This window comes from Pristiophorus japonicus, chromosome 2, assembly GCF_044704955.1.
Source record: "Pristiophorus japonicus isolate sPriJap1 chromosome 2, sPriJap1.hap1, whole genome shotgun sequence".
Lineage (NCBI taxonomy): Eukaryota > Metazoa > Chordata > Chondrichthyes > Pristiophoridae > Pristiophorus > Pristiophorus japonicus.
Genome location: NC_091978.1, coordinates 362,170,787 through 362,197,151, shown reverse-complemented (window position 1 = coordinate 362,197,151; position 26,365 = coordinate 362,170,787). Strand labels below are relative to the sequence as shown.

Sequence of the window (26,365 nt, the reverse complement as noted above, 5' to 3'; positions counted from 1 at the left end):
GATCATGGCTGATCTGATCATGGACTCAGCTCCACTTCCCTGCCCGCTCCCCAAAACCATTTATTCACTTATCGCTCAAAAATCTGTCCATCTTCGCCTTAAATATATTCAATGACCCAGCCTCCAGAGCTCTCTGTGGCAGAGAATTCCATAGATTTCTCCTCAGCTCAGTTTTAAATGGGTGTCCCCTTATTCTGAGACTATGTCCTCTAGTTTTAGTTTCCCCCATGAGTGGAAATATCCTCTCTGCATCCACCTTGTCAAGCCCTCTCATTATCTTATAAGTTTCAATAAGATCACCTCTCATTTTTCTGAACTCCAATGACTATAGGCCCAACCTACTCAACCCTAACTTCAGAAGTCAAACAGCCCTGGATTAAAATTTCCAACCTTGACCGGAATCAGAACTCGATAATCTTCCGTGACCGAGATTCTCTGGGGTTTTATTTCCTCCCGACAGCCTGCTTGATGGACAGCTGACTGCACAACAACGCTCTGCCTCACAGGACTGAGCTGCCCATCAAAGCACATCTCATGTTGGCCAATATTGCCACCATAGAGCGATGCTGTGCACTTCTATTGAGGAACAGTACTGCAGAAAATGCAAGTCAGAAGAGGACAGTATGTGGAAATATTCTACATTATTCAATCGCCGTGGAAAGTTATCAGTGAAAATAAACTTGGAAAAGCAACCAACAGTATATTTGCAACACAGGGTAAAAAAATACTATAATTTCCTTCAAATTCTGCCATGGTTGAACACCAAACATGAAAGCGAGCTCCATCATCGAGAACAGGAGTTTCAGTAACCTTCTGGTAATAAAATAATCAAATAGGCAATGATAACCATATGGTGTTACTGGACACACTAGGATATAGTGAATTAATTAGGTACAGTGAGGACTAACTGTGCTTTTAATAATATAACTATAGCAGTCGGGTAATTTCTCAGAAATCAAAAATAATGGAAAGTAGGGTGAAGCTCTATTAACCTTTACAAGAATGGTTCCAGGGAAGACAGATTACAGTTACATAGAATCATAGAAATTCACAGCACGGAAGGAGGCCATTTCGGCCCATCGTGTCCGCGGTGGCTGACAAAGAGCTATCCAGCTTAATCCCACTTTCCAGCTCTTGGTCCGTAGCCCTGTAGGTTACATAGAAACATAGAAAATAGGTGCAAGAGTAGGCCATTCGGCCATTTGAGCCTGCACCACCATTCAATATGATCATGGCTGATCATGCAACTTCAGTACCCCATTCCTGCTTTCTCTCCATACCCCTTGATCCCTTTAGCCGTAAGGGCCACATCTAACTCCCGTTTGAATATATCGAACGAACTGGCCTCAACAACTTTCTGTGGTAGAGAATTCCACAGGTTCACAATTCTCTGAGTGAAGAAGTTTCTCCTCATCTCGGTCCTAAATGGTGTACCCCTTATCCTTAGACTGTGATCCCTGGTTCTGAACTTCCCCAACATCGGGAACAATCTTCCTGCATCGAACCTGTCCAATCCCGTCAGAATTTTATAGGTTTCTATGAGATCCCCTCTCATTCTTCTAAATTCCAGTGAACATAAGCCTTCAAGTGCATATCGAAGTACTATTTAAATGTGGTGAGCGTTTCTGCCTCTACCACCCTTTCAAGCAGTGAGTTCCAGACCCCAACCACCCTCTGGGTGAAGATATTTCCCCTCAAATCCCCTCTAAATCTCCTACCAATTACTTTAAATCTATGCCCCCTGGTTGTTGACCCCTCTGCTAAGGGAAATAGGCCCTTTCTATCCACCCTATCTCGGCACTTCATAATTTTATACACCTCAGTAAGGTCTCCCTCAGCCTCCTCTGTTCCAAAGTAAACAAACCCAAATCTTTCCTCATAGCTAGAATTCCCCAGTCCAGGCAACATCCTCGTAAATCTCCTCTGTACCTTCTCTAGTGCAATCACATCCTTCCTGTAATGCGGTGACCAGAACTGCACTCAGCACTCGAGCTGTGGCCAAACTCGTGTTTTAAAACTAGTGGATAGTCTGGGGTGTTTCGCCTTAGAGCAGAGAAGATTGAGAGCAGATTTGATAGAGGCATTCAAAATCATGAAGGGTTTAAAAACAGACATAGAAACATAGAAAATAGGTGCAGGAGTAGGCCATTTGGCCCTTCGAGCCTTCACCGCCATTCAATGAGTTCATGGCTGAACATGCAACTTCAGTACCCCATTCCTGCTTTCTCGCCATACCCCTTAATCCCCCTAGTAGTAAGGACTACATCTAACTCCTTTTTGAATATATTTAGTGAATTGGCCTCAACAACTTCCTTTGGTAGAGAATTCCACAGGTTCACCACTCTCTGGGTGAAGAAGTTTTCCTCATCTCGGTCCTAAATGGCTTACCCCTTATCCTTAGACTGTGACCCCTGGTTCTGGACTTCCACAACATTGGGAACATTCTTCCTGCATCTAACCTGTCTAAACCCGTCAGAATTTTAAACGTTTCTATGAGATCCCCTCTCATTCTTCTGAACTCCAGTGAATACAAGCCCAGTTGATCCAGTCTTTCTTGATATGTCAGTCCCGCCATCCCGGGAATCAGTCTGGTGAACCTTTGCTGCACTCCCTCAATAGCAAGAATGTCCTTCCTCAAGTTAGGAGACCAAAACTGTACACAATACTCCAGGTGTGGCCTCACCAAGGCCCTGTACAACTATAATAACACCTCCCTGCCCCTGTACTCAAATCCCCTCGCTATGAAGGCCAACTTGCCATTTGCCTTCTTAACCGCCTGCTGTACCTGCATGCCAACCTTCAATGACTGATGTACCATGACACTCAGGTCTCGTTGCACCTCCCCTTTTCCTAATCTGTCACCATTCAGATAATAGTCTGTCTCTCTGTTTTTACACCCAAAGTGGATAACCTCACATTTATCCACATTATACTTCATCTGCCATGCATTTGCCCACTCACCTAACCTATCCAAGTCACTCTGCAGCCTCATAGCGTCCTCCTCGCAGCTCACACTGCCACCCAACTGAGTGTCATCCGCAAATTTGGAGATACTACATTTAATCCCCTCGTCTAAATCATTAATGTACAATGTAAACAGCTGGGGCCCCAGCACAGAACCTTGCGGCACTCCACTAGTCACTGCCTGCCATTCTGAAAAGTACCCATTTACTCCTACTCTTTGCTTCCTGTCTGCCAACCAGTTCTTAATCCGTGTCAACACACTACCCCCAATCCCATGTGCTTTAACTTTGCACATTAATCTCTTGTGTGGGACCTTGTCAAAAGCCTTCTGAAAGTCCAAATACATCACATCAACTGGTTCTCCCTTGTCCACTCTACTGGAAACATCCTCAAAAAATTCCAGAAGATTTGTCAAGCATGATTTCCCTTTCACAAATCCATGCTGACTTGGACCTATCATGTCACCTCTTTCCAAATGCGCTGCTATGACATCCTTAATAATTGATTCCATCATTTTACCCACTGCCGATGTCAGGCTGACTGGTCTATAATTCCCTGTTTTCTCTCTCCCTCCTTTTTTAAAAAGTGGCATTGGCTACCCTCCACTCCATAGGAACTGATCCAGAGTCTATGGAATGTTGGAAAATGACTGTCAATGCATCCGCTATTTCCAAGGCCACCTCCTTAAGTACTCTGGATGCAGTCCATCAGGCTCTGGGGATTTATCGGCCTTCAATCCCATCAATTTCTCCAGCACAATTTCCTGACTAATAAGGATTTCCCTCAGTTCCTCCTTCTTACTAGACCCTCTGACCCCTTTTATATCCGGAAGGTTGTTAGTGTCCTCCTTAGTGAATACCGAACCAAAGTACTTGTTCAATTGGTCTGCCATTTCTTTGTTCCCTGTTATGACTTCCCCTAATTCTGACTGCAGGGGACCTATGTTTGTCGTTACAAACTTTTTCTCTTTACATATCTATAGAAGCTTTTGCAGTCCATCTTAATGTTCCCTGCAAACTTCCTCTCGTACTCTATTTTCCCTGCCCTAATCAAATCCTTTGTCCTCCTCTGCTGAGTTCTAAATTTCTCCCAGTCCCCGGGTTCGCTGCTATTTCTGGCCAATTTGTATGCCACTTCCTTGGCTTTAATACTATCCCTGATTTCCCTTGATAGTCACGGTTGAGCCACCGTCCCTTTTTTATCTTTACGTCAGACAGGGATGTACAATTGTTGTAGTTCATCCATGCGGTCTCTAAATGTCTGCCATTGCCCATCCACAGTCAACCCCTTAAGTATCATGCGCCAATCTATCCTCGCCAATTCACACCTCATACCTTCAAAGTTACCCTTCTTTAAGTTCTGGACCATGGTCTCTGAATTAACTGTTTCATTCTCCATCCTAATGTAGAATTCCACCATGTTATGGTCACTCTTACCCAAGGGGCCTCGCACAACGAGATTGCTAATTAATCCTCTCTCATCACACAACACCCAGTCTAAGATGGCCTCCCCCCTAGTTGGTTCCTCGACATATTGGTCTAGAAAACCATCCCTTATGCACTCCAGGAAATCCTCCACCACCGTATTGTTTCCAGTTTGGTTAGCCCAGTCTATATGCATATTAAAGTCACCCATTATAACTGCTGCACCTTTATTGCATGCACCTCTAATTTCCTGTTTGATGCCCTCCCCAACCTCACTACGACTGTTTGGAGGTCTGTACACAACTCCCACTAACGTTTTTTGCCCTTTGGTGTTCTGCAGCTCTACCCATATAGATTCCACATCATCCAAGCTAATGTCCTTCCTAACTATTGCATTAATCTCCTCTTTAACCAGCAATGCTACCCAACCTCCTTTTCCTTTTATTCTATCCTTCCTGAATGTTGAATACCCCTGGATGTTGAGTTCCCAGCCCTGGTCATCCTGGAGCCACGTCTCTGTAATCCCAATCACATCATATCTGTTAACATCTATTTGCACAGTTAATTCATCCACCTTATTACGGATACTCCTTGCATTAAGACACAAAGCTTTCAGGCTTGTTTTTTTAACACCCTTTGTCCTTTTAGAATTATGATGTAGTGTGGCCCTTTTTGTTTCTTGCCTTTGTTTACTCGGCCTTCCTCTATTGCTTTTTACCTTTCTACCATCTGTTTCTGACTCCATATTACTTCGCCCTGCCTTGTTGCATAGGTTCCCATCCCTCTGCTACACACTCCCGAACTGCATAAGCAAATGTTACCCCCAGGACATCAGTTCCAGTCCTGCCCAAGTGCAGACCGTCCCTTTTGTACAGGTCCCACTTCCCCCAGAACTGGTTCCAATGACCCAGAAATTTGAATACCTCCCTCTTGCACCACTGCTCAGAGATTACTACCTTTGAGGTCCTACTTTTTAATTTAACTCCTAGCTCCCTAAATTCAGCTTGTAGAACCTCTTCCCGCTTCTTACCTATATCGTTGGTACCTACATGTACCACGACAACTGGCTGTTCACCCTCCCTCTCCAGAATGCTTAGACAGAGTAAAGAAAGAAAAACTATTTCCAATTACTGAAGGGTCAATAACAAAGAGGGAAAAGATTTGAGGTGATTTGCAAAAGTACCAGAGGCACCAAGAGAAAAAACCTTTGAACCTAACGAGCAATTAGGATTTGGAATGCACTGCCTGATAGGGTGGTAGATACAAATTCAATACTAGCCTTCAAAAGGGAATTGGATAAATACTTGAAAGAGAAAAATTTCAGGGATACGGGGAAAGAGCGGGGGAGCGGAACTAACTGGATTGCTCTTCGAAAGAGCCGGCGCAGACTTGATGGGCCGAATGGCCTCCTTCTGTGCTGTACTGTTCTATGGGTTCAATGTTCCTCAGTGATTTGCGCCATTTTTTTGGCGTAGGCTGCTTTTTTTTGTCCTAAGTTAAAAAATACAGGTTTCCCCGATCAATGTGCACCAGCGTAACTCAGTTCGTTACGATTTTTTTAGGTTAGGTTTTTTTCCAGTCAAAGGGGAGTCATGACCTGCCACCCGCACCAATTCTGACCATTTAGGCAAGTTTGGCCAGCTGAGAGTTACTCCAGTTCTTCTTAGGATGGTGTATGTGGCCTCTGTAGAAAGACCTTTTGGTGAGTTAAGGAAATCGGCGCAGGTAAGTAAATTAGTGCAGCAGGTGCCCAGACAGCAGCAGCAGGAGAGGTGAGAGTGGGAGAGAGGGGGCGGAGGGAGACTTTCACGTAGAGTTAGGTGCGGGAACCGGGCGGGAAGAGACCATTTGGCCTAGGATAGGTGCGGGGATCGGGAGGCCATTCGGCCAGGATTAGGGGCGGGGATCGGGAGGGAGGCCATTCGGCCAGGGATAGGTGTGGAACTGGGAGGCCATTTGGCCTGGGATAGGTGTGGGGATCGGGAGGGAGGCCATTCGGCCAGGGATAGGTATGGAACTGGGAGGCCATTTGGCCTGGGATAGGTGTGGGGATCGGGAGGGAGGCCATTCGGCCAGGGATAGGTGTGGAACTGGGAGGCCATTTGGCCTGGGATAGGTACGGGGACCTGGACCGGCACCGGGAGGCTATTCGGCCAGGGATAGGAGCGGGGACTGGGACTGGCATCAGGATGGGGGGTGGGGGGGTACTTTAATAATTTAATGGAGGTAAGTTGCTGCAATGTGTAATGTGCTTGTGCTGTGAGCTGGCTGTATTTTCACTTTCCACCCTCAGCCCACAATGTCTCACTGGTTACCGTGGCAACCCGATCTTTTTGGCGCAGATCAAGCCTCCACCCTCAAAACTAAAGGACAGGCTAGGCAGTGCCAAAATGAAGAAATCAAACTCTTCAAGTACGCCAAAAAGCAGCTTTGGGGAAAATTGAGCCCATTATGATTCAATGACAGAAATTCGATGCATTGAGTGTAAAGACTACATTGCTACTCCTTTAGTGTCAGGACAATATTATTGCTCTACACCCTCCCAGACAGTGTTTTGAAATGACTCTGGCACACTTGCCGATTAAAATTGTAGAAAGAATTCGATGATTACCTCCTGCAGAATCCTCTTCAGTTTTAGAAGCATTGTCTTTACCGCTGTGCAGTCCTGCATCATCAACCACAAGGACATGCCTTCCAAGCCACTGCCATTCCCCTCCTCTCTCAGAAGGGACCAATCTGAGGATGTAGCACTGGGCCAATGGCTGCTCCGAAGAGGTCTAGATTCACAATGCTCGCCTTCTTTCGAAGACTGGACAAACGGAGGCCTAAGAAAGAGACAGGATAAAGAACGCTCGTCAAAAAAAAAAATCTGTACAGAATCAAGTGTCAAAACTATGATGGTTTCACTGAGTCAACGTTGTTGACTTGACATAAACAAAGAATTGACAGCACAGAAACAGGCCGTTCGGCTCAGCTGGTCCATGCCATTCTTCCTCCTCCCTCAAGACTAAAGTGTGCTGCAAATTGCAGGGTCAGTCATAGTGCCTCAATGGGTCACGGTTTTCAGGTTATATCAATGCAGAAAACTGCAGTATAAGTCACAGATCTGAGCATATTTTTAAGTATTCGCAACTGGCATCAGCTCAAGGCGATAGTCTACTTGGACCTCACACTGGTCTCGGTTTAATTGCAAGTTGCGTGAAGCAATATTTTTCTTTCTTCTGAGAGTAAAGTTTGCAAAGATTCCCGACACCCAACTTAACAACCTTCACATTACACAGAACACACAGTATGAAAACAGGCCATTTGGCCCAATCAGTCCATTTATGCTTCATTCAAGTCTCCACCCGTCTTTCCTCATCTAACTATCAGCATAACCTTCTATTCCCTTCTCCTTCATACGCTTATCAAACCACCCCGTAAATGCATCTGTCCTATTCGCTTCAACCACTCCCTGTGGTAGCGAGTTCCACATTCTCTCCACTCTCTGGGCAAAGAAGTTTCTTCTGAATTCCCTGTTGGATTTCTTGGTGATTATCTTCTTTTGATGGCCTCCAGTTATGCTCTTCCCCACAAGTGCAAACCTTTCAGAATTTTAAAGAACTCTAGTAGATCACCCCTCAGCCTTCACTTTTCAAGAGAAAAGTGACCCAGCCTGTTCATCCTTTTCTGATAGGTATATCGTTGTAAATCTTTTTTGCATCCTCTCGAGTACTTCTTTGTCCTTTTAATAATGTTGCGGACAACATTTTAAAAATTGTACACATACTTAATAGTTTCAAAGAGCTGACAGAATTTTTTTTTTTTTACTGGAGTCCTCAATGGCTCTGCATTTTTTAATTCTCTAAATTCAATAGCCAGCAATGGATGGAATACAAGTGGTCGCACAATTGAGTTCAGCAGAGCAGCACTGAAAATACTAGTATAATTCTCTCTGCGCTTTCCCGCCTATAAAACGTTTGGTACCACGTTGATACATTATTTAAAACTGAGTGAATAATGAAAGAACAGATATTGTTTCAGGCTTAGAGTGCAGAAGTACACACGCTGAAAGTGAAATAAACATGGGACTGACTGGGCATAGATTGTATGTGGAGTAGATTATCACCTTAGAAATGTATATTTAATATCAGTTGAGATGCTGACAGGGGCGTTTCTGGGTGCTCTCGGCCAGTGGTTCCCAAACTGTTTTGGTTAAAGGACCAGTTTTAAATGGACTAGTAATCACAAACCCCCGCGCCCCCCCACCCACCCCCCGACCCCATCTAAATTATAATACAATATAACACTCATTCGGATGAGACGTTAAACTGAGGCCCTCTAAGGTGGAGGTAAAAGATCCTATGGCACTATTTTGAAGAAGAGCAGGGGAGTTATCCCCAGTGTCCTGGCCAATATTTATCCCTCAATCAACATAACAAAAAAACAGATTATCTGGTCATTATCACGTTGCTGGTTGTGGGAGCTTGCTGTGCGCAAATTGGCTGCTGCGTTTCCCACATTACAACAGTGACTACATTCTAAAAAGTACTTCATTGGCTGTAAAGCGTTTTGAGACGTCCGGTGGTCGAGAAAGGCGCTATATAAATCCAAGTCTTTCTTTTTCATAACATGCACTTAAATGCATATGCACAGAGCTTTGTCCAAGTACATAGCAGTGTAGGGACAGCACCAACTCGCTATTCTAACACAGTGTCAAGCTTTTGCTTGCCATATAAAGGAACTGCTAAACAAATGCGGTACGACCTGCTAGGTTAAGATACAGGTTTGGGGCATGGCCCAAATTGTGAAATAATGGGGTAAGCTGCAGAACAGATCGGATAGCAAACCTTTGGCTGTTTGTGAACACAGTGGATAGGTGTACAGTAAATAAAAGATACTCCACAGACAAAAATAAAAAAACCTCAAAAAGTACATTTCTTTTGTTCAGTGCTGTTGTTGCTCAGGAATATAGAGAGATAGCAATGTTTACATTAACCAGAGATAACAACAACTTGTATTTATATAGGGCCTTTAGCATCATAAAATGTCCCAGGGCGCATCACAGGAGTATTATAAGACAAAAAATTTGATACCGAGCCACAAAAGGAGAAATTCGCACAGATGACCAAAAGCTGAGTCAAAGAGGGAGATTTTAAGGAGTGTCTTAAAGGAGGAAAGAGGGAGAGAGGTGGAGAGGTTTAGGCAGGGAGTTCCAGAGCTTGGGGCCTGGGCAACAGAAGGCACGGCCACCAATGGTTGAGCGATTATAATCAGGGATGCTCAAGAGGGCAGAATTTGAGGAGCGCAGATATCTCAGGAGGGTTGTCAGGCTGGAGGAGATTAGAGAGATATGGAGGGGCGAGGCCATGGAGGGATTTGAAAGCAAGGATGAGAATTTTAAAATCAAAGCGTTACTTAAATGGGAGCCAATGTAGGTCAGCGAGCACAGGGTGATGAGTGAGCGGGACTTAGTGCGAATTAGGACACGGGCAGCCGGGTTTTGGATCACCTCTAGTTTATGCAAGGTAGAATGGGGGAGGCCAGCCAGGAGTGCGTTGGAGTAGTCAAGTCTAGAGGTAACAAAGGCACGGATAAGGGTTTCAGCAACGGATGAGCTGAGGCAAGGGCGGAGACGGACGATGTTACGGAGGCAGAAGTAGGCGGCAGAAACATTCTAAGAAGAAACGTTCACAGCTAGAACTTTATTGATATGAAAACTGAATCACCGATGTTCAAATTATATTCACACAATTACATCCGTAGAAGGCTTGTTAGGACAATACCAGCCCTCTCTGGAAAACATCTGTAGAGACAAATACAACAGCAAATGCATATTTTTAATTCGCTAAATTAAATAGCCAACATCGGATGGAATGTGAGCTACGGGTCCAGCAGAGCAGCACTGAAAATACTGAATTCTCTGTGCTTTTCCGGCTATAAAACGTTTGGTGCTACGTTGATACATTATTAAAAACTGAGTGAATAATGAAAGAAGAACAGTGTAAGCAGAGATATTGTTCCAGGCTTACAGAGTACACATGCTGAAAGGGAAATAAATATGGGACTATTCAGACTGTGCATAGATTGTTTAAGTGGAATGGATTTCACCTTAGAAATGGATATCTGATCTCAGTCAGGATGCTGACAAAAACTGCTCAACCATTGGTGGCCGTGCCTTCTGTTGCCTAGGCCCCAAGCTCTGGAACTCCCTGCCTAAACCGCTCCGCCTCTCTTTCCTCCTTTAAGACGCTCCTTAAAACCTGATTCCCGGGATGACAAGACTGACATATGAAGAAAGACTGGATCGACTAGGCTTATATTCACTGGAATTTAGAAGAATGAGAGGGGATCTCATAGAAGCATATAAAATTCTGATGGGATTGGACAGGCGAGATGCAGGAAGAATGTTCCCGATGTTGGGGAAGTCCAGAACCAGGGGTCACAGTCTAAGGGTAAGGGGTAAGCCATTTAGGACTGAGATGAGGAGAAACTTCTTCACTCAGAGAATTATGAACTGTGGAATTGTCTACCACAGAAAGTTGTTGAGGCCAGTTTGTTAGATATATTCAAAAGGGAGTTAGATGTGGCCCTTACGGCTAAAGGGATTAAGGGGTATGGAGAGAAAGCAGGAATGTGGTACTGAAGTTGCATGATCAGCCATGATCTTATTGAATGGTGGTGCAGGCACAAAGGGCCGAATGGCCTACTCCTGCACCTATTTTCTATGTTTCTATGTTTCTACCTCTTTGACCACACTTCTGGTCATCTGCTGTAAATTTCTTCTCATGTGGCTCGGTGTCAAATATATTTTGTTTTTTCTTATAATACTCCTGTGAAGCGCCTTTGGGACGTTTTACTACATTAAAGGCACTATATAAATACAAGTTGTTGTTGTTGACAAGGGCATTTCTGGGTGCTCTGGGCCAGTGGTCCGCCAACTATTTTGGTTGAAGGACTGGTTTTAAATGGATTAGTAATCACAGGCCCTCTTCTGGACCCTGTACCCTCATTCACCGCACCTTCGCCCATGATGTTCCAGGGCCCGACGCTCCAGCTCTATTTATAGCCCCAACCTGTTCTCACACAGGTCGGGGCGGCCCACGAACTGTACTGGGCGCGTCAGCCTGGATTTTGTGCTCAAGTCCCTGGGGTGGGACTTGAACCCACAACCTTCTGAAGCAGAGGCGAAGGTGCTGCCCACTGAGCCACGGCTAACACCTGCCATCTAACGTATAAAACTATATAATACTCATAAAATGAGCGCTGCATGTAGAGTATTTTAATAATACTTTTTATGAAAACAGGTGTTTACGTACAGGTGTCAGTGAGAGGGGTGTGCCTGCTTCTCACACTAACTCTGGGCAGTCCACAGCAACATTGGCCACTTAGTGCTGGACAATTTTTCAAGCCGTCAGCAGGCTTGCCAAGGTAAGTGAGGGCGCGAGCAGCCGTGCACATGCTGGGATGCTGCTGGAGGTGTGACTCACCGCCGTTCTGTCCCACCAGCTTGTGGTGTGACAACTGCACTGTGGGGTTCGTACATGTGTGTGCGCAAACACGTTCAGGCACGTGTTTTAAGGGCTCCCCCCCCCCGTGGGCGCTCTGATCACGCGTCGGGAGGATGGCATTGGGTCTCGCGGGGCCAGGGAGAGGAATCGGTTCGATCGGCTGGGAGCGCTCTTTGCAAAGTGAGTGAGAGCTGTGGGCCCCTGTGAGGATGCGGGCCCAACCGTTGAGAATCACTCGCCAGAACTAAGTCAATGTCGCTTTTATACAGAGGAGCAGGCTTGAAATGGCGTCCAGTCGTGGACCCCCTGGAAAGTCTCTACAGACCCCCGGGGGGTCCACCAGGCCCAGTTTGAGAACCACTGGTCTCGGCGGGCAGCAGGGGGAAGTCCGTCAGGGTTCCCGCTTCTGCTCACCGTCCAATGGCTCCGGCTCAAAGCAATTTTCGGAGGATCTTTGCAAAAGGCAAGACTGGGTTCATCTCAAACTCCCTCACCGTTGCGACATTGCTTGCTAACACATCAAGAAAGACCAATTGGATGAGGTACTGGGGGATTACCGCCCCCTCCCCACGCGCCTCATTAGAGGTGGTAACAAGAAAGGTCAACTAGCCAATGAGATCCACGTCAAGAACCATAGCCATAAAAAAAAATCCAGAATAAACCCACCCTACAAAGGTCAACCTTTACTAACCTTTAGGTAATTTATGAATATAGACAGATTTCAACAATAAAAGAAAGACTTGCATTTATATAGCGCCTTTCGCGACCACCGGACGTTTCAAAGAGCTTTACAGCCAATAAATTATTTTTGAAGTGTAGTCACTGTTGTAATCTGGGAAATGCAGCAGCCAATATGCGCACAGCAAGCTCCCACGAACAGCAATGTGATAATGACCAGGTAATTTGTTTTGTTATGTTGATTGAGGGATAAATATTTGGCCAGGACAGCGGGGACAACTTCCCTGCTCTTCTTCAAAATAGTGCACGAGATCTTTTTTGTCCACCTGAGAGGGCAGGCGGTACCTCGTTTTAACACTGGAGGCGTAGTTCAACACAAAGAACATATCAGATTCGCAGTTGCTTTTTTATGGGTTTAAGAAGGGACGTTGAGATCCAATGGAAACCTTAGATTTACATTTGAGAAAAGACTGGTAATTGGGTTATTATTTCCCTGGTTGCTTTTTAACATATTATTGATATCCTATGTTGTGTGTGTGTGTATATATATATATGTGTGTAGTATGTTATCATCTAGTATTTTATGTCAATGTCATTCCTTATGATGAGGTCAATTATCTCTCTTTAACCTTAATGTCAGATGTGCATCATTCTCTTGCGGTGCTCCATCAAACAATTGCTCAGTGTTACGGATGGCCTTTTCAGCCTGACACCGAAGCCTGGCAGACATTAGGAAAATTAACAGGTGATTCAAGGATGACATGCACTTAGATGCCGTGCCAAGCTGAACCTGGAACACTGTGTACATGAGTGCCTTCATTACCACGGAGTCCAAATCATCTCAGGACCCTGAGTGTGCCTACATTATTCTTGGCCATCTGCTCCTCTTGACATGCAACTCTTTGGGATTAATTGCCGAGTACATATAATGAAGCAGCTTTCGCGAGCTTTTTCTGTGAGCTCTCTGCAGTCGCAGATTTTTTATGAGAGAGTGTTTTGTACGGAGTACCGTGTTGTCATGTTTAGCTAACCTACTGTTTTGTCGTTTGATTAGATCAGTTGGAGAGTGGGTTAATGCAGGCATTTTCCCATCGAAAGAATTGCAGATGCTTAAGTACTTGTGAAACTGATTCTGCTGCAAGTTAGAACCCCTTGCTGTTTGCAGTTATACTCCCAGGCGGGAGAAATTCGGTTGTGCCTCATTTGGGGCGGTAACCCAAACGGAGTGATAATTTTAGCGCCTTGAAACAGTTTGCGCCCTCCGCCCAGAAATTCATCAAAATCGGGCGAGGACCTGACATGGGCGTTAAATCAGCCGTTGCACACCAGAGCTGCGGGGGGGGGGGGGGGGCTAACGGAAGTTTGGGCAGTAAATCTGGCGGATCCATTGCACATGTGCGGAACTTCGAATCAGACCCCCCGGAAAAGCCGAGTCTTAAAGGTGCGGCATGGTAATGCACCCATTAAAGTTTTCAAAATCACTTGTTTTCAGGCTGTACTGTTATGTCTGTCTGCCGCTGCAAACTGGGAGGCTCACGCACCGAGCTGTGTGTAAACGTTGCACTGACTGTGACCTCCGAGGGAAGCGCTTCCTCATCCCTTTAAGCAGCCGCCAGTTAACGACTCTACAAGCCTGCACCGACTGTTCTTCCAGATGTTGTTCTTGGCGGGCGCTCAATGAGGCGGCTGCACCGAATTTACCTACCGGGGCGCAAGTGTGGGCGTTGCCCAGGACTGAGGTCAGGATCGCACTGATCGTCAGCAGCTGGGCGCTAGCGGTTTGCGCCCCCTGTGAGCCTCTAATGAATATTCAATCGGAGTGCTAATAGCTGCGCTCCTGGTCGGTTATCTCCTATACTCCCATTAACGCCCCCTCTGGTCGCTAACTGAGGCGTTCGACAACCAAAAATCTTGCCCCTTTTAAACGCAAGAATACTGACATCCATTGGTGAATTACCCGGTTGGTGAATGGCATTTGTGCACAACATCCATATTCCTCGACTGTAATCCAACGACATGGATAGATTCCATTCAGCCTCTCTCCTCAGTCCTCTCACTGTGCCGGGGATTGTAGTCATGCAACATACTGACAATTTCACTGCACTTTGTTCTCAAGTACCAAAAGCAGCAACGCTAATGAGATACACCACTGCATAACATTCCCATAAGTCATGGCACAAGTTTTAGTGTGTCAGCTGTGACTCAGTGTCAGAAGGTTGTGGGTTCGAGTCCCACTCCAGAGACTTGAGCACGAAAATCCAGGCTGACACTCCCAGTGCAGTGCAGAGGGAGTGCCGCACGGTTGGAGGTGTAGTTTTTTCGGATGAGACGTTAAATCCCGTCTGCTCCCTCAGCTGGATGTAAAAGATCCCATGGCATTATTTTGAAGAGCAGGGGAGTTATCTCAGTGTCCTGGGCCAATATTTATCCCTCAATTAACATCAATAAAAACAGATTATCTGGTCATTGCTGTTTGTGGGAACTTGCTGTGTGCAAATTGGCTGCCATGTTTCCCACATTACAACACTTCAAAAGTACTTAATTTGCTCCTACATTACAACAGTTACTATACTTCAAAATAGTGCTTCATTTGTCTGTAAAGTGTTTTGGGACATCCTGAGGTTGTGAAAGACACTATATAAATGCTGACCTGGCTTTCTTTTCTTTTTCAGGGGGATGCACCAGGAAGACCACTTGCTTCCGGGAACTTGCCAAAGCATTCTTGAGCCAACCATTGTTTAGAGTACAACTCATCTACTCCTTTCTGCGGCTTCCCTGCCAAAAACAGTATGATGTTCTTTAGTGCCTCCTGCTGGCACAGTTAAGAATGGCACATCACAGGGGAAATCACATCATGGGTGCTTTTATTGCCCATCCCTAATTACCCTTGGGAAGGTGATGGTGAACCGCCTTCTTGAAACGCTGCGATCCATGACTTCTTTGTAGCGGTTTTGATACAACTGAGCGGCTCGGCTATTTCAGAGTCAACCACATTGCTGTGGATCTGGAGTCACATATCGGCCAGACCGGGTAAGGACGGTAGCTTCTTCCCTAAAGGACATTAGTGAACCAGATGGGTTTTTACAACAATCCGGTAGTTACATGGTCACAATTACTGATACAGGTTCAACCTCCCTTATCCGGTTCCATTCCCGGCTGCTCTGATATGAACAATTGAAGTCCTTCCTCGCTGCCGACTCCCGCAATCGCTGGCCTGACCCTGCGATCCACCCCCCGACGATCTATCTGCCGCACTCCCAGCCCCAATATCCCCTTGCTCAGGTAACAGTATAATCCAATTTAACGTGACCATTCCTCGTCCAGCAAAATCCCTTAGGATCCCTCAGGCCAAGTCCCGAAGATACCAGATGAGAGAGGTTCAACCTGTACTAGCTTTTTATTCCAGATGTAGTTAATTAACTGAAGTGAAATTCCCCGGCTGCCGTGGTGGGATTTGAACTCAAGTCTCCAGATTATTAGTCCAGGCCTCTGGATTACTGGTCCAGTAACATAACCACTATGCTATCGTTCCCAATGTATAACAATTTACATCAGCTTAATTATATTTTAAACAATGGAAAGAAACCCCCATGAAAACGCCATCATATGTCTCCTCACCTCCCCATCCCAACAACAACAAAAACAAATTGCACTTATCTAGTGCTTTTAACGTAGTGAAAGTTCCACAGGTGCTACACAGGAGTATTATAAGATTTAAAAATTTGACCCCAGGCTGCATAAGTAGACATTAGTGCAGGTGACCAAAAGCTTGGTCAAAGAGATATGTTTTAAAGATTTAAGTAATTAATTGGTATTTGCTAATAGACACACACAAATACATACAACTAAACTGCAGCACAGAAACAGACCATCCAGCTCAAGCAGTCTATGTCAATGTTTACCATCCACACGAGCAATTAGTCCTAGTCACATTTACCCACCCCCTGTTCCCATATCCCTTTGTCCCCTCCTTCATCCACTGGCCCAATCTAACCTTGAATGTTGACATGCGGCGGAAATTTCCTCGGAACTCCTCCCACTCCACCAGCGCAACTTTGCTGCAAGTCTGGCGGGAAACCCCATTTGCACGCGCGAACAGTGTTTCTGCCAAACCTCCGTGGAAGTTGCGGCGGAGGCGGAGCGGCAGAGGCTCCGAGGAAATTGTCGCCGAAGGTTTCTGCCAGCGTTGGAAGTAAATGTCATAGCCACGCAGGTCTCATCCCGTCACGAAGGGGAAAGGTTTCTTCTCTGGTGTAGATGTGGCAGAATCATGAACCTGTTCGATATTAACATGTTCATAATTTGGCTACAACTTGGGCAGAGATTTATCATCATCATCATAGGCGGTCCCTCGAAATCGAGACTTGCTTGCAGTCTAAAAGTGAGTTCTCAGGTGATTGTACAGTCCGATATGGGATTCACAGTCCCTGTCACAGGTGGGACAGACTATCGTTGAAGGAAAGGGTGGGTGGGGCGTCAGGTTTGCCGCACGCACCTTCCACTGCCTGCGCTTGTTTTCTGATGCTCAGCGCCCTCCCGGATGCTCTTCCTCCACTTGGGGAGGTCTTTGGCCAGGGATTCCCAGGTGTCAGTGGGGATGTTGCACTTTATCAAGGAGGCTTTGAGGGTGTCCTTGAAACGTTTCCCCTGCCCACCTGGGAACACTTGCCGTGTAGGAGTTCCGAGTGGAGCACTTGCTTAGAGTGTTCGAAGAGATTTATACCTTCCCCATAGTTACCAATGTGTTCACTGAACAATGTAAAGTCTTTTCACAGGCATTTAAGGGGAAGCTCGACAAGCACATGAGGGAGAAAGGAATCGAGGGATATACTAGTGGGGCTAGATGAAGTACGATGGGAGGAGGCTTGTGCTATAATTTTTATGTAATTCTATGTAATAAACATCACATGACGTTCTGATGAAAGGTCATTACCTGAAACTATTGGTGGCCGTGTCTTCAGCTGCCTGGCCTAAGCCCGAAGCTCTGGAACTCCCTTCCTAAACCTCTCCTCTTCTCTACATCTCTTGCCTCCTTTAAGATGCTCCTTAAAACTTACCTCTTTGACCAAGCTTTTGATCATCTGCCTTAAGTTCTCCTTATGTGGCTCAGTGTCAAATATGATATGGGAGGTTAAATATTAGAGGATAGACGCACCAACATTAGCGTCCTCGACCAGGCCAACATCCCCAGTATTGAAGCACTGACCATGCTCGATCAGCTCCGCTGGGAGGGCCACATTGTTCGCATGCCAGACACGAGACTCCCAAAGCAAGCGCTCTACTTGGAACTCCTACTCGGCAAGCGAGCCAAAGGTGGGTCAAGGAAACGTTACAAGGACACCCTCAAAGCCTCCCTGATAAAGTGCAACATCCCCACTGACACCTGGGAATCCCTGGCCAAAGAGGAGGAAGTGCATTCGGGAGGGTGCTGAGCATCTCGAGTCTCATTGCCTCGAGCGTGCAGAAATCAAGTGTAGGCAGCGGAAAGAGCGTGCGGCAAACCTGTCCCACCCACCCTTTCCCCCAACGACTATCTGTTCCACCTGTGACAGGGACTGTGGCTCTCGTATTGGACTGTTCAGCCACCTAAGAACTGATGTTTAGAGTGGAAGCAAGTCTTCCTTGATTCCGAGGGACTGCCTATGATGATGAAAACCTACCTCTTTGACCAAGCTTTTGATCATCTGCCCTAAGTTCTCCTTATGTGGCTTGGCATCAAATATTGTTTGATAGCTCTCCTGTGAAGCACCTTGGGGCAGTTTGCTACTTTTTTTCTCTCAGGGCCCACTCCCAAGTGTCATGTTACAATGGGCAACTAGGGCGAAGGTGCTGCTCGATTCGTCATTAGAAAGCCCTACTGAAAATTTGTGGGGTTTTTTCTTTCTTTTCCCGGTGCCTACACAAAAAGATGTGGGTGTTAAAAAAAGCCCAAGTACTCAAAGAGTTAAACCTTGAGTGCCGGCAAAGTAGCCCTCAGCAGCACACTGGAGAAGCCTCACCTCACACCACTGTAGGCACAGGCTCAAGCCGCTCAGCCTAGTCGCAGAGCCAACTACTGCACTCAACCTCTCACCATCTAGTCAGCCTGGATAGTAGGAGCATGTGTGCACACTAGGCCCAGGCAGCAGAGCTGGTCTCCAATCGTCTTGGGTAACCCTTGCCACTGGACCAAGGCCTAGCTCTGTCAAGCCCGTGTGGTGGCTGGTGTGCAACGGTCACCACACGTTAAAAAAATCCACGCACAGGCATCTTCCACCCTTCAATATGTAGTTCGGGACCGAGAATGTCAGGTCCCTCATTGAAACACCTGTGAACTCATCCCTTTTTTTGTGTGGAAGCAGGTCATCCTTGATAGGAGGGACTGCCTAATATTATCTCGTCAGCCAAGGGGATGTGATTGCACTAGAAAGGGCACATTAGAGATTTACGAGGATGTTGCCTGGACTGGAGAATTTTAGCTATGAGGAAAGATTGGATAGGCTGGGGTTATTATCCTTGGGACAGAGGAGGCTGAGGGGAGACCTTACTGAGGTGTATAAAATTATGAGGGGCTTAGATAGAGTAGATAGGAGGGACCTCTGCTTCCCTTAGCAGAGAGGTCAACAGCCAGGGGCATAGATTTAAAGTAATTGGTAGGAGGTTTAGAGGGGATTTGAGGGAGGTTTTTTTCCACCCAGAGGGTGGTGGGGGTCTGGAACTCACGGCCTGAAAGGGTGGCAGAGGCAGAAACCCTCACCGCATTTAAAAACTACTTGGATGTGCACCTGAAGTGCCGTAGCCTACAGGGTTACGGACCAAGAGCTGGAAAGTGGGATTAGGCTGGATAGCTCTTTGTCGGCCGGCGCGGACACGGTGGGCCGAAATGGCCTCCTCCCATGTTGCAAATGTCTATGATTCTAAAGTCTCAATCACTGGAATAAAGTCCCCTCCATTTACAGACGATCGGCAGACTGTGAGTGCCACCATCTGGCTGGCCCGGGGTATGCACAGTCAGGTTGTTGTGGGGGGGGGGGGCTTGCTGAACAAGGCAGGCAGTGTCCACCGACTGAAAATAACACACAGTGCAAAGGAGCATTGATCTAAGAGCTGCCAAGTATGAATAGTGTTCCACACTCTAGTTCTGGACACAACACAAGAAAAATACACAAGCAGGAATCATGCCAGATGTCGATAATGCCAGGGCATTTTTTTTTCCCCCTTTTAGTTCTTAATCGTGTAACCGAGGCAGTGATTTATAGGCTAATTGCTCTGTCGCGGATAGGTCTTTTTTTTTCCCTATCTGCAATAAATATATTTGCAGCTCGTTTTAATGAAATCAAACCGCGATGGTTTAAACATGCAATTTCATCATGCGAGGGATTAAAGTGGACAGCATTCAATCTACACTCGCGCAGCAAAATACTTTTGCAATAGTTCTATCTCCGAGCAAGAAGATTAATCATTGAAATCAACAATAATTGAAGCCAATAGACCCAACAGAGCAACATTAGAATTGCAAAGCAGGACGAAACTATGCCGCGCTGTGAAACTGTTGCAAGATTCTGCAACCGCATGATCCAGTGATTTTAATGAAATAGACCTTCCAGCGGCTGAATAATCTTATTCCATTTGCCCATTAAACTAACGAGAGCATGAACACGTTATTACAGCACCGATCTGGATTATTGCTCGTTTCGCCACCTGAAAGACATAAAATGATTTACACTAATTTTTGATGGCAATACACCCTCATTCAGTCGGACTCATTTGCCAGCCTATTATCGGCTGCATAAAAATGTGGAGGATAAAAGAATGGAGTTTCCAGGCTAGTCATTTTTTGCGGTTGATTTGCCTTCAAGGGCTGCTGTGAAGTGAAGCGGGGCAGACATCTCTCATCCATTCCACAATGATGTTAATCAACATTCTTTGCCTGACATGCTCTAGTGATCTGGTAATCCTTTCCGCAGCTCGAGCTCATTAATCTGAGCCTGTTGCAAAGTGAACACAACGGCCCAATGTATTGGTTCCTCGTCCCCATGATTACGTTCAGACGACGGAACCACACTGAGGGGAAGGCCGACCTGTCAGCGTGTCCTCGTGTCTGTCCAGAAACTCTTGCAAAGTCTGTCCTGTTGCACCAAGCAGGGAGACTCCAGCACCAAACTGTTTCCCATACAGTCTGCAAGCTTGCATGACGGACAAGTACAACCAAGGCAAAAAGTCTAGAGGCTCCCAGCATACATAGAATAGTAAAAAGAAAGACTTGCATTTATATAGCGCCTATATCGTCACATGACCCTCCCGCCTCCAACCACTCCACCCCTGCAATTGGTCACCCAACACAACCATAAAGAAATAAAGACTAACATTTATATAGCACCTTTCACAATCACCAGACGTCTCAGTGCTTTACAGCCGATGAAGTACTTTTGGAGTGTAGTCACAGTTGCAATGTGGGGAACACGGCAGACCATTTGCGCACAGCAAGCTCCCTCAAACAGCAATGTGTTAATGGCCAGATAATCTCTTTTTTTTTGTGATGTTGATGGAGGGATAAATATTGGCCAGGACACCGGGAAGAGCTCCTCTTCGAAATAGTGCCATGGGCTCTTTTACGTCCACCTGGAGAGAGCAGACGGGGCCTCGGGGTTTAATGGTTCGTCCGTAAGACGGCACCTCAGAGTGCAGCGCTCCCTCAGCACTGCACGGCAATGTCAGCCTGGATTTTTTTGTGTTGAAGTCCCTGGAGTGAGACTGGAACCCACAACCTTCTGACACAGAGAGTGAGAGTGCTGCCCACTGAGTCACAGCTGACACGGAGCTCCGGGTACCGTACATTGCAACAGTAACTACACTGCGAAAGCGCCTCATTGGCTGCAAAGTGCTTTGGATGCCCCAGGGGTCATGAACATGGCCTGTGACCGCATACGAGGTGCATACACGGCTGTAAGTGCTCAGCTACGTCTGGGTTTATGCATGAGTTCTGTCAAGATTGACAAATCCTCCGCATCCCCCGGAAATGGTCATCCACTGATAGAGCGTTGGGACGCTTACCCAGCCTGTGAGATTCTTACACCTGGGAAGGGCAGGTGCCCGGCCTTCTTGTACCAGTGTAAGGGTGAAAATAAATATTAAAACACATTTTGAAATCATTTTAACCTGTAAAATAAGTTTGTGTTAGTTTTGGCTCCTTGAAAAATGTTTACATTTATTTTCCAAAAACTTAAAATGTTTTAAATATTTAATTAAATTCTATTTTAAACCATTTTAAACATGTAACGATGTTTTTTTCCCCAATGCTGTAAAAATGTGCATTTTGGGTGATTCCTATCACCAACCCCTGGGAATCCCTGGCCAAAGATCGTCCTAAGTGGAGGAAGAGCATCCGGGAGGGTGCTGAGCACCTCGAGTCTCGTCGCCGAGAGCATGCAGAAAACAAGCGCGGGCAGCGGAAGGAGCGTGCGGCAAACCAGACTCCCCACCCACCCTTTCCTTCAACCACTGTCTGTCCCACCTGTGACAGAGACTGTAATTCCCATATTGGACTGTACAGTCACCTGAGAACTCACTTTTAGAGTGGAAGCAAGTCTTCCTCGATTCTGAGGGACTGCCGATGATGATGATGGGGATTCCGTAGGTAAATGGAGTCTCCGTAAGCAGAATGGGAATCCCCTTTCAGATTGGTTGAGCCGGCCCATGTGATCTCAGGGATGCTTGCGAACCGCCTGCGCCCCTGGGGTGTACGTGGGCCTTTACGCCGGCCTACGCGTAGAGCCCCAGGAACGCGTCTCCGTGGATCCAGGACCAGCAGGACAGTGCAGACTTTTATTGCAGTTCGGAGGTATCAGCCCGCGGGAAGCCTCCGACCACAACTTCAGGCCCAAGGATCTTTCTTTTGGCGGAGGGGGGGAAAATCCAGATTGCCAGAAGCAACACTGTAGGTACTGTGTAAGGACAGTAGTTATAATGCTCCGGCCATCATGGTGTCGGCCAGGCTTGATGAGTCAGTTGGTCATGTCCTGCTCATTTAATTTTGTATGTTCATAACTTCAGAGAAAGCTCACATGGGCATCCCACAAAGCTGCGCACTCCCAAATAAATTGGTAACTTACGAATGGGCCTAAGTTTGGGCCTATAACCCAAGTCACTGCTTTACCATGATTGAATAAGACAAGGTCCATTTTCATTCCCTCAGATGCTGGGATTTTGGCTCGTGGTTTGGGCATTATACTGTACAATTTGAACTGTCTTTTTGCAAAGCGAAACCCAATTTGCCTTGTCTTCTCTATGTCATGTGCCATCAAAGAGGCACACTGAGCGATCTAAGCTTATCCTAACGGAATCTGAAGGATGATCCAATGTTCCGTCAGCTGCGTTGAGATAAAGCACGCAAGAGCACGCGTCTTACAGTGGCTGACTGAGTAACATGAAAACTGAAGGCATGAGATTTATTTTGTGTGGGGGGGGGGCGGGAGGGGGTGGAGTCTGGGGTCATAGAATCATAGCAATGGTTCCAGGAGGGAAGAAGGACATTTGGCTCGTTGAGTCCGTGCCGGCTCCCTGCAGGAGCAGCTCAGCTAGTCCCACTCCACCCGCTGCCCTACAAATTCTTTTCTTTCAGGTTCTTAGAAACATAGAAACATAGAAAATAGATGCAGGAGTAGGCCATTCGGCCTTTCGAGCCTGCACCACCATTCAATAAGATCATGGCTGATCATTCCCTCAGTACCCCTTTCCTGCTTTCTCTCCATACCCCTTGATCCCCTTGGCCGTAAGGGCCATATCTAACTCCCTCTTGAATATATCCAATGAACTGGCATCAACAACTCTCTGCGGCAGGGAATTGCACAGGTTCACAATTCTCTGAGTGAAGAAGTTTCTCCTCATCTCAGTCCTAAATGGCCTACCCCTTATCCTAAGACTGTGTCCACATATAAGATTCTGACAGGACGGGTCAGGTTAGATGCGGGAAGAATGTTCCCGATGTTGGGGACGTCCAGAACCAGGTGTCACAGTCTAAAGATAAGGGGTAAGCCATCTAGAACCGAGATGAGGAGAAACTTCTTCACTCAGAGAGTTGTTAACCTGTGAAATTCTCTACCACAGACAGTTGTTGATGTCAGTTCGTTAGATATATTTTCAAAAGGGAGTTAGATATGGCCCTTACGGCTAAAGGGATCAAGGGGTATGGAGAGAAAGCAGGAAAGGGGTACTGAGGTGAATGATCAGCCATGATCTTATTGAATGGTGGTGCAGGCTTGAAGGGCCGAATGGCCTACTCCTGCACCTATTTTCTATGTTTCTATGTTTCTATGTTTCCCCAACATCGGGAACAATCTACCTGCATCTAACCTGACCCGTCCTGTCAGAATCTTATATGTTTCTATGAGATCCCCACTCATCCTTCTAAACTCCAATGTATAAAGGCCCAGTTGATCCAGTCTCTCCTCATATGTCAGTCCTGCCATCCCGGGAATCAGTCTGGTGAACCTTCGCTGCACTCCCTCAATAGCAAGAACGTCCTTCCTCAGATTACTTATCCAACTCCCTCTTGAAAGCCGTGATTGAGTCTTCTTGACAAATCATTACAACCTTCCTCACTGTTTCTACACGTCCAACTTTTGAAACAGCTCGCCCGCCCCTCCAAATCCAAGTCATTAACGTATATCAAAAACAGCAATTGTCCTCGTACTGATGCCTGGGGGAACACTGTCTACTTCCCTCCAGTCTGAAAAACAGCCAGTCACCACAACTCTGTTTTCTATCCCTGCTATTTACTGCCCCTTTTATCCCACGGGCTTCAATTTTGCTAACAAGACTGTTACGTGAACACTTCATCAAAGGGCTTTTTAAAATCCATCTACACAGCATCAACTGAACTGCCCTTATCCACCCTCTCTGTTACTTCGACAACAAACTCAGTCAAGGTAGTCAAAATGACAGAGAAACTATTTCCTCAGGACTTCTTGGAAGTGTGATTTTTCATACTTTTAATGTGTTTTTTCAGCACACTGGATCCTGCTGCAAGTTCCCCTTTGAAGCCAGAAATAACTAGGCCGAGAAGAACTACAGATAAGTAATAAAATAATGCAACTGTTAGAATACAAGAGCAGGGAGGTTATGCTTGACCTGTATAAAACACGAGTTAGGCCACAGCCAGAGTACTGCGTGCAGTCTGGTTACCACATTACAGGAAAGATGCGATTGCACTAGAGAGGGTACAGGAGATTCAAGAGGATGTTGCCTGGACTGTAGAATTTTAGCTATGAGGACAGATTGGATAGGCTGGGTTAGTTTTCTTGGGAACAGAGGAGGCTGAGGGGAGACCTAATTGAGGTGTATAAAATTATGAGGAGCCCAGATAGAGTGGATAGGAAGAACAGGGGTCAATAATCAGGGGGCATAGATTTAAAGTAATAGGAAGAAGGTTTAGAGGGTATTTGAGGGAAATTTCTTCACTGGAGGGTGGTGAGGGTCTGGAACTCACTGCCTGAAAGGGTGGTAGAGGCAGAAACCCTCACCACATTTAAAAAGTACTTGGATGTGCACTTGAAGTGCCGTGACCTACAGGGCTACGGACCAAGAGCTGGAAAGTGGGATTAGGCTGGATAGGTCTTTGTCGGCCGGCACGGACATGATGGGCTGAAACGGCCTCCTTCCGTGCTGTAAATTTTTATGATTCTTCTATGATTACAAATAACTCTTAATTCTTGTTCCATCAGAAGGCAGTCGAGTAAGCACAATGCAGGAAGTCTATGCATATTTATATGTAGAAGAGCTGAAAAAGGAAAATGATGCAAATAATAATGGGTGGTAAAGCAATTACAAGATCATTAAATTATTGAAATAGTCCTGAAAATGTTTTTTTTATGCAAATAACATTGTTTCATTGCTACAGCTCTCCCTCACATGCATGGTCTATCCCAAAACGCTTTAAATTAATGAGGAAAAAACATAGCAATTAGACCACAAGCAAGAGAACTGGAACAATATATAATCTGTATGAAGACTTTCTTGTCATTGGAGAAATAACTATCGCACTTTATCACATCGTTAGGACACTCAGTAACTTTTGCAATACAGAGACTGTCAATGATGCAGGCAATTTATGTAGACCCAGATCAGAAAATGAGATTATAGAATCACAGAATGGTTACAGCACAGAAGGAGGCCATTCGGCCTGTCGAGCCCGTGCCCGCTCTCTGCCAGAGCACCTCAGCTAGTCCCACTCCCCTGCCCTTTCCCCGTAGCCCTGCAAATTTTTTTTCTCTCAGGTACATATTCAATTCCCTTTTGAAAGCCATGATTGAAGCTGCCTCCAGCACCCTTTCAGGCAGTGCATTCCAGATCCTAACCCCTCGCTGCGTAAAAAAGCTTTTCCTCGTCGCCTTTTGTTCTTCTGCCAATCACCTTAAATCTGTGTCCTCTGGTACTTGACCCTTCTGCCAATGGGAACAGTTTCTCTCTATCTACCCTGTCCAGACCCCTCATGATTTTGAACACCTCAGTCAAATCTCCTCTCAACCTTCTCTGCTCCAAAGAGAACAACCCCAGCTTCTCCAGTCTATCCACGTCACTTAAGTCCCTCATCCCTGGAATCATTTTCAGAAATCCGTTCTGCTCTCTCTATAAGGCCTTCCCATCCTTCCTGATTGATCAGTTAATCTGCTTTTGGTGGTGCTGGTTGAGGGAGAAAAAGTTGGTAAGGACACCTGGAGAGCTGCCCTGTTCTTCTTCCAATAGTGCCCCTGGGTTCTCTTACGTCCACCTCTGCGGCAATGTTCCTTTAATTATTTTGCGCGTGTGCGGACCCTTTAAGGGGATGCGCGG

General features: G+C 46.1%; 1 protein-coding gene across 1 annotated transcript in view; it reads right to left on the bottom strand.

The window, feature by feature from the left end:
* The window catches only part of ccser1 (coiled-coil serine-rich protein 1), a 1,720,263-nt gene that overhangs the window by 971,670 nt on the left and 722,228 nt on the right, over positions 1 to 26,365 (bottom strand). The window contains exon 6 of the mRNA XM_070866097.1: positions 7,000 to 7,213. Coding sequence (XP_070722198.1) covers positions 7,000 to 7,213 — 214 coding nt within the window. The remainder of the gene's footprint in view (positions 1 to 6,999; positions 7,214 to 26,365) is intronic.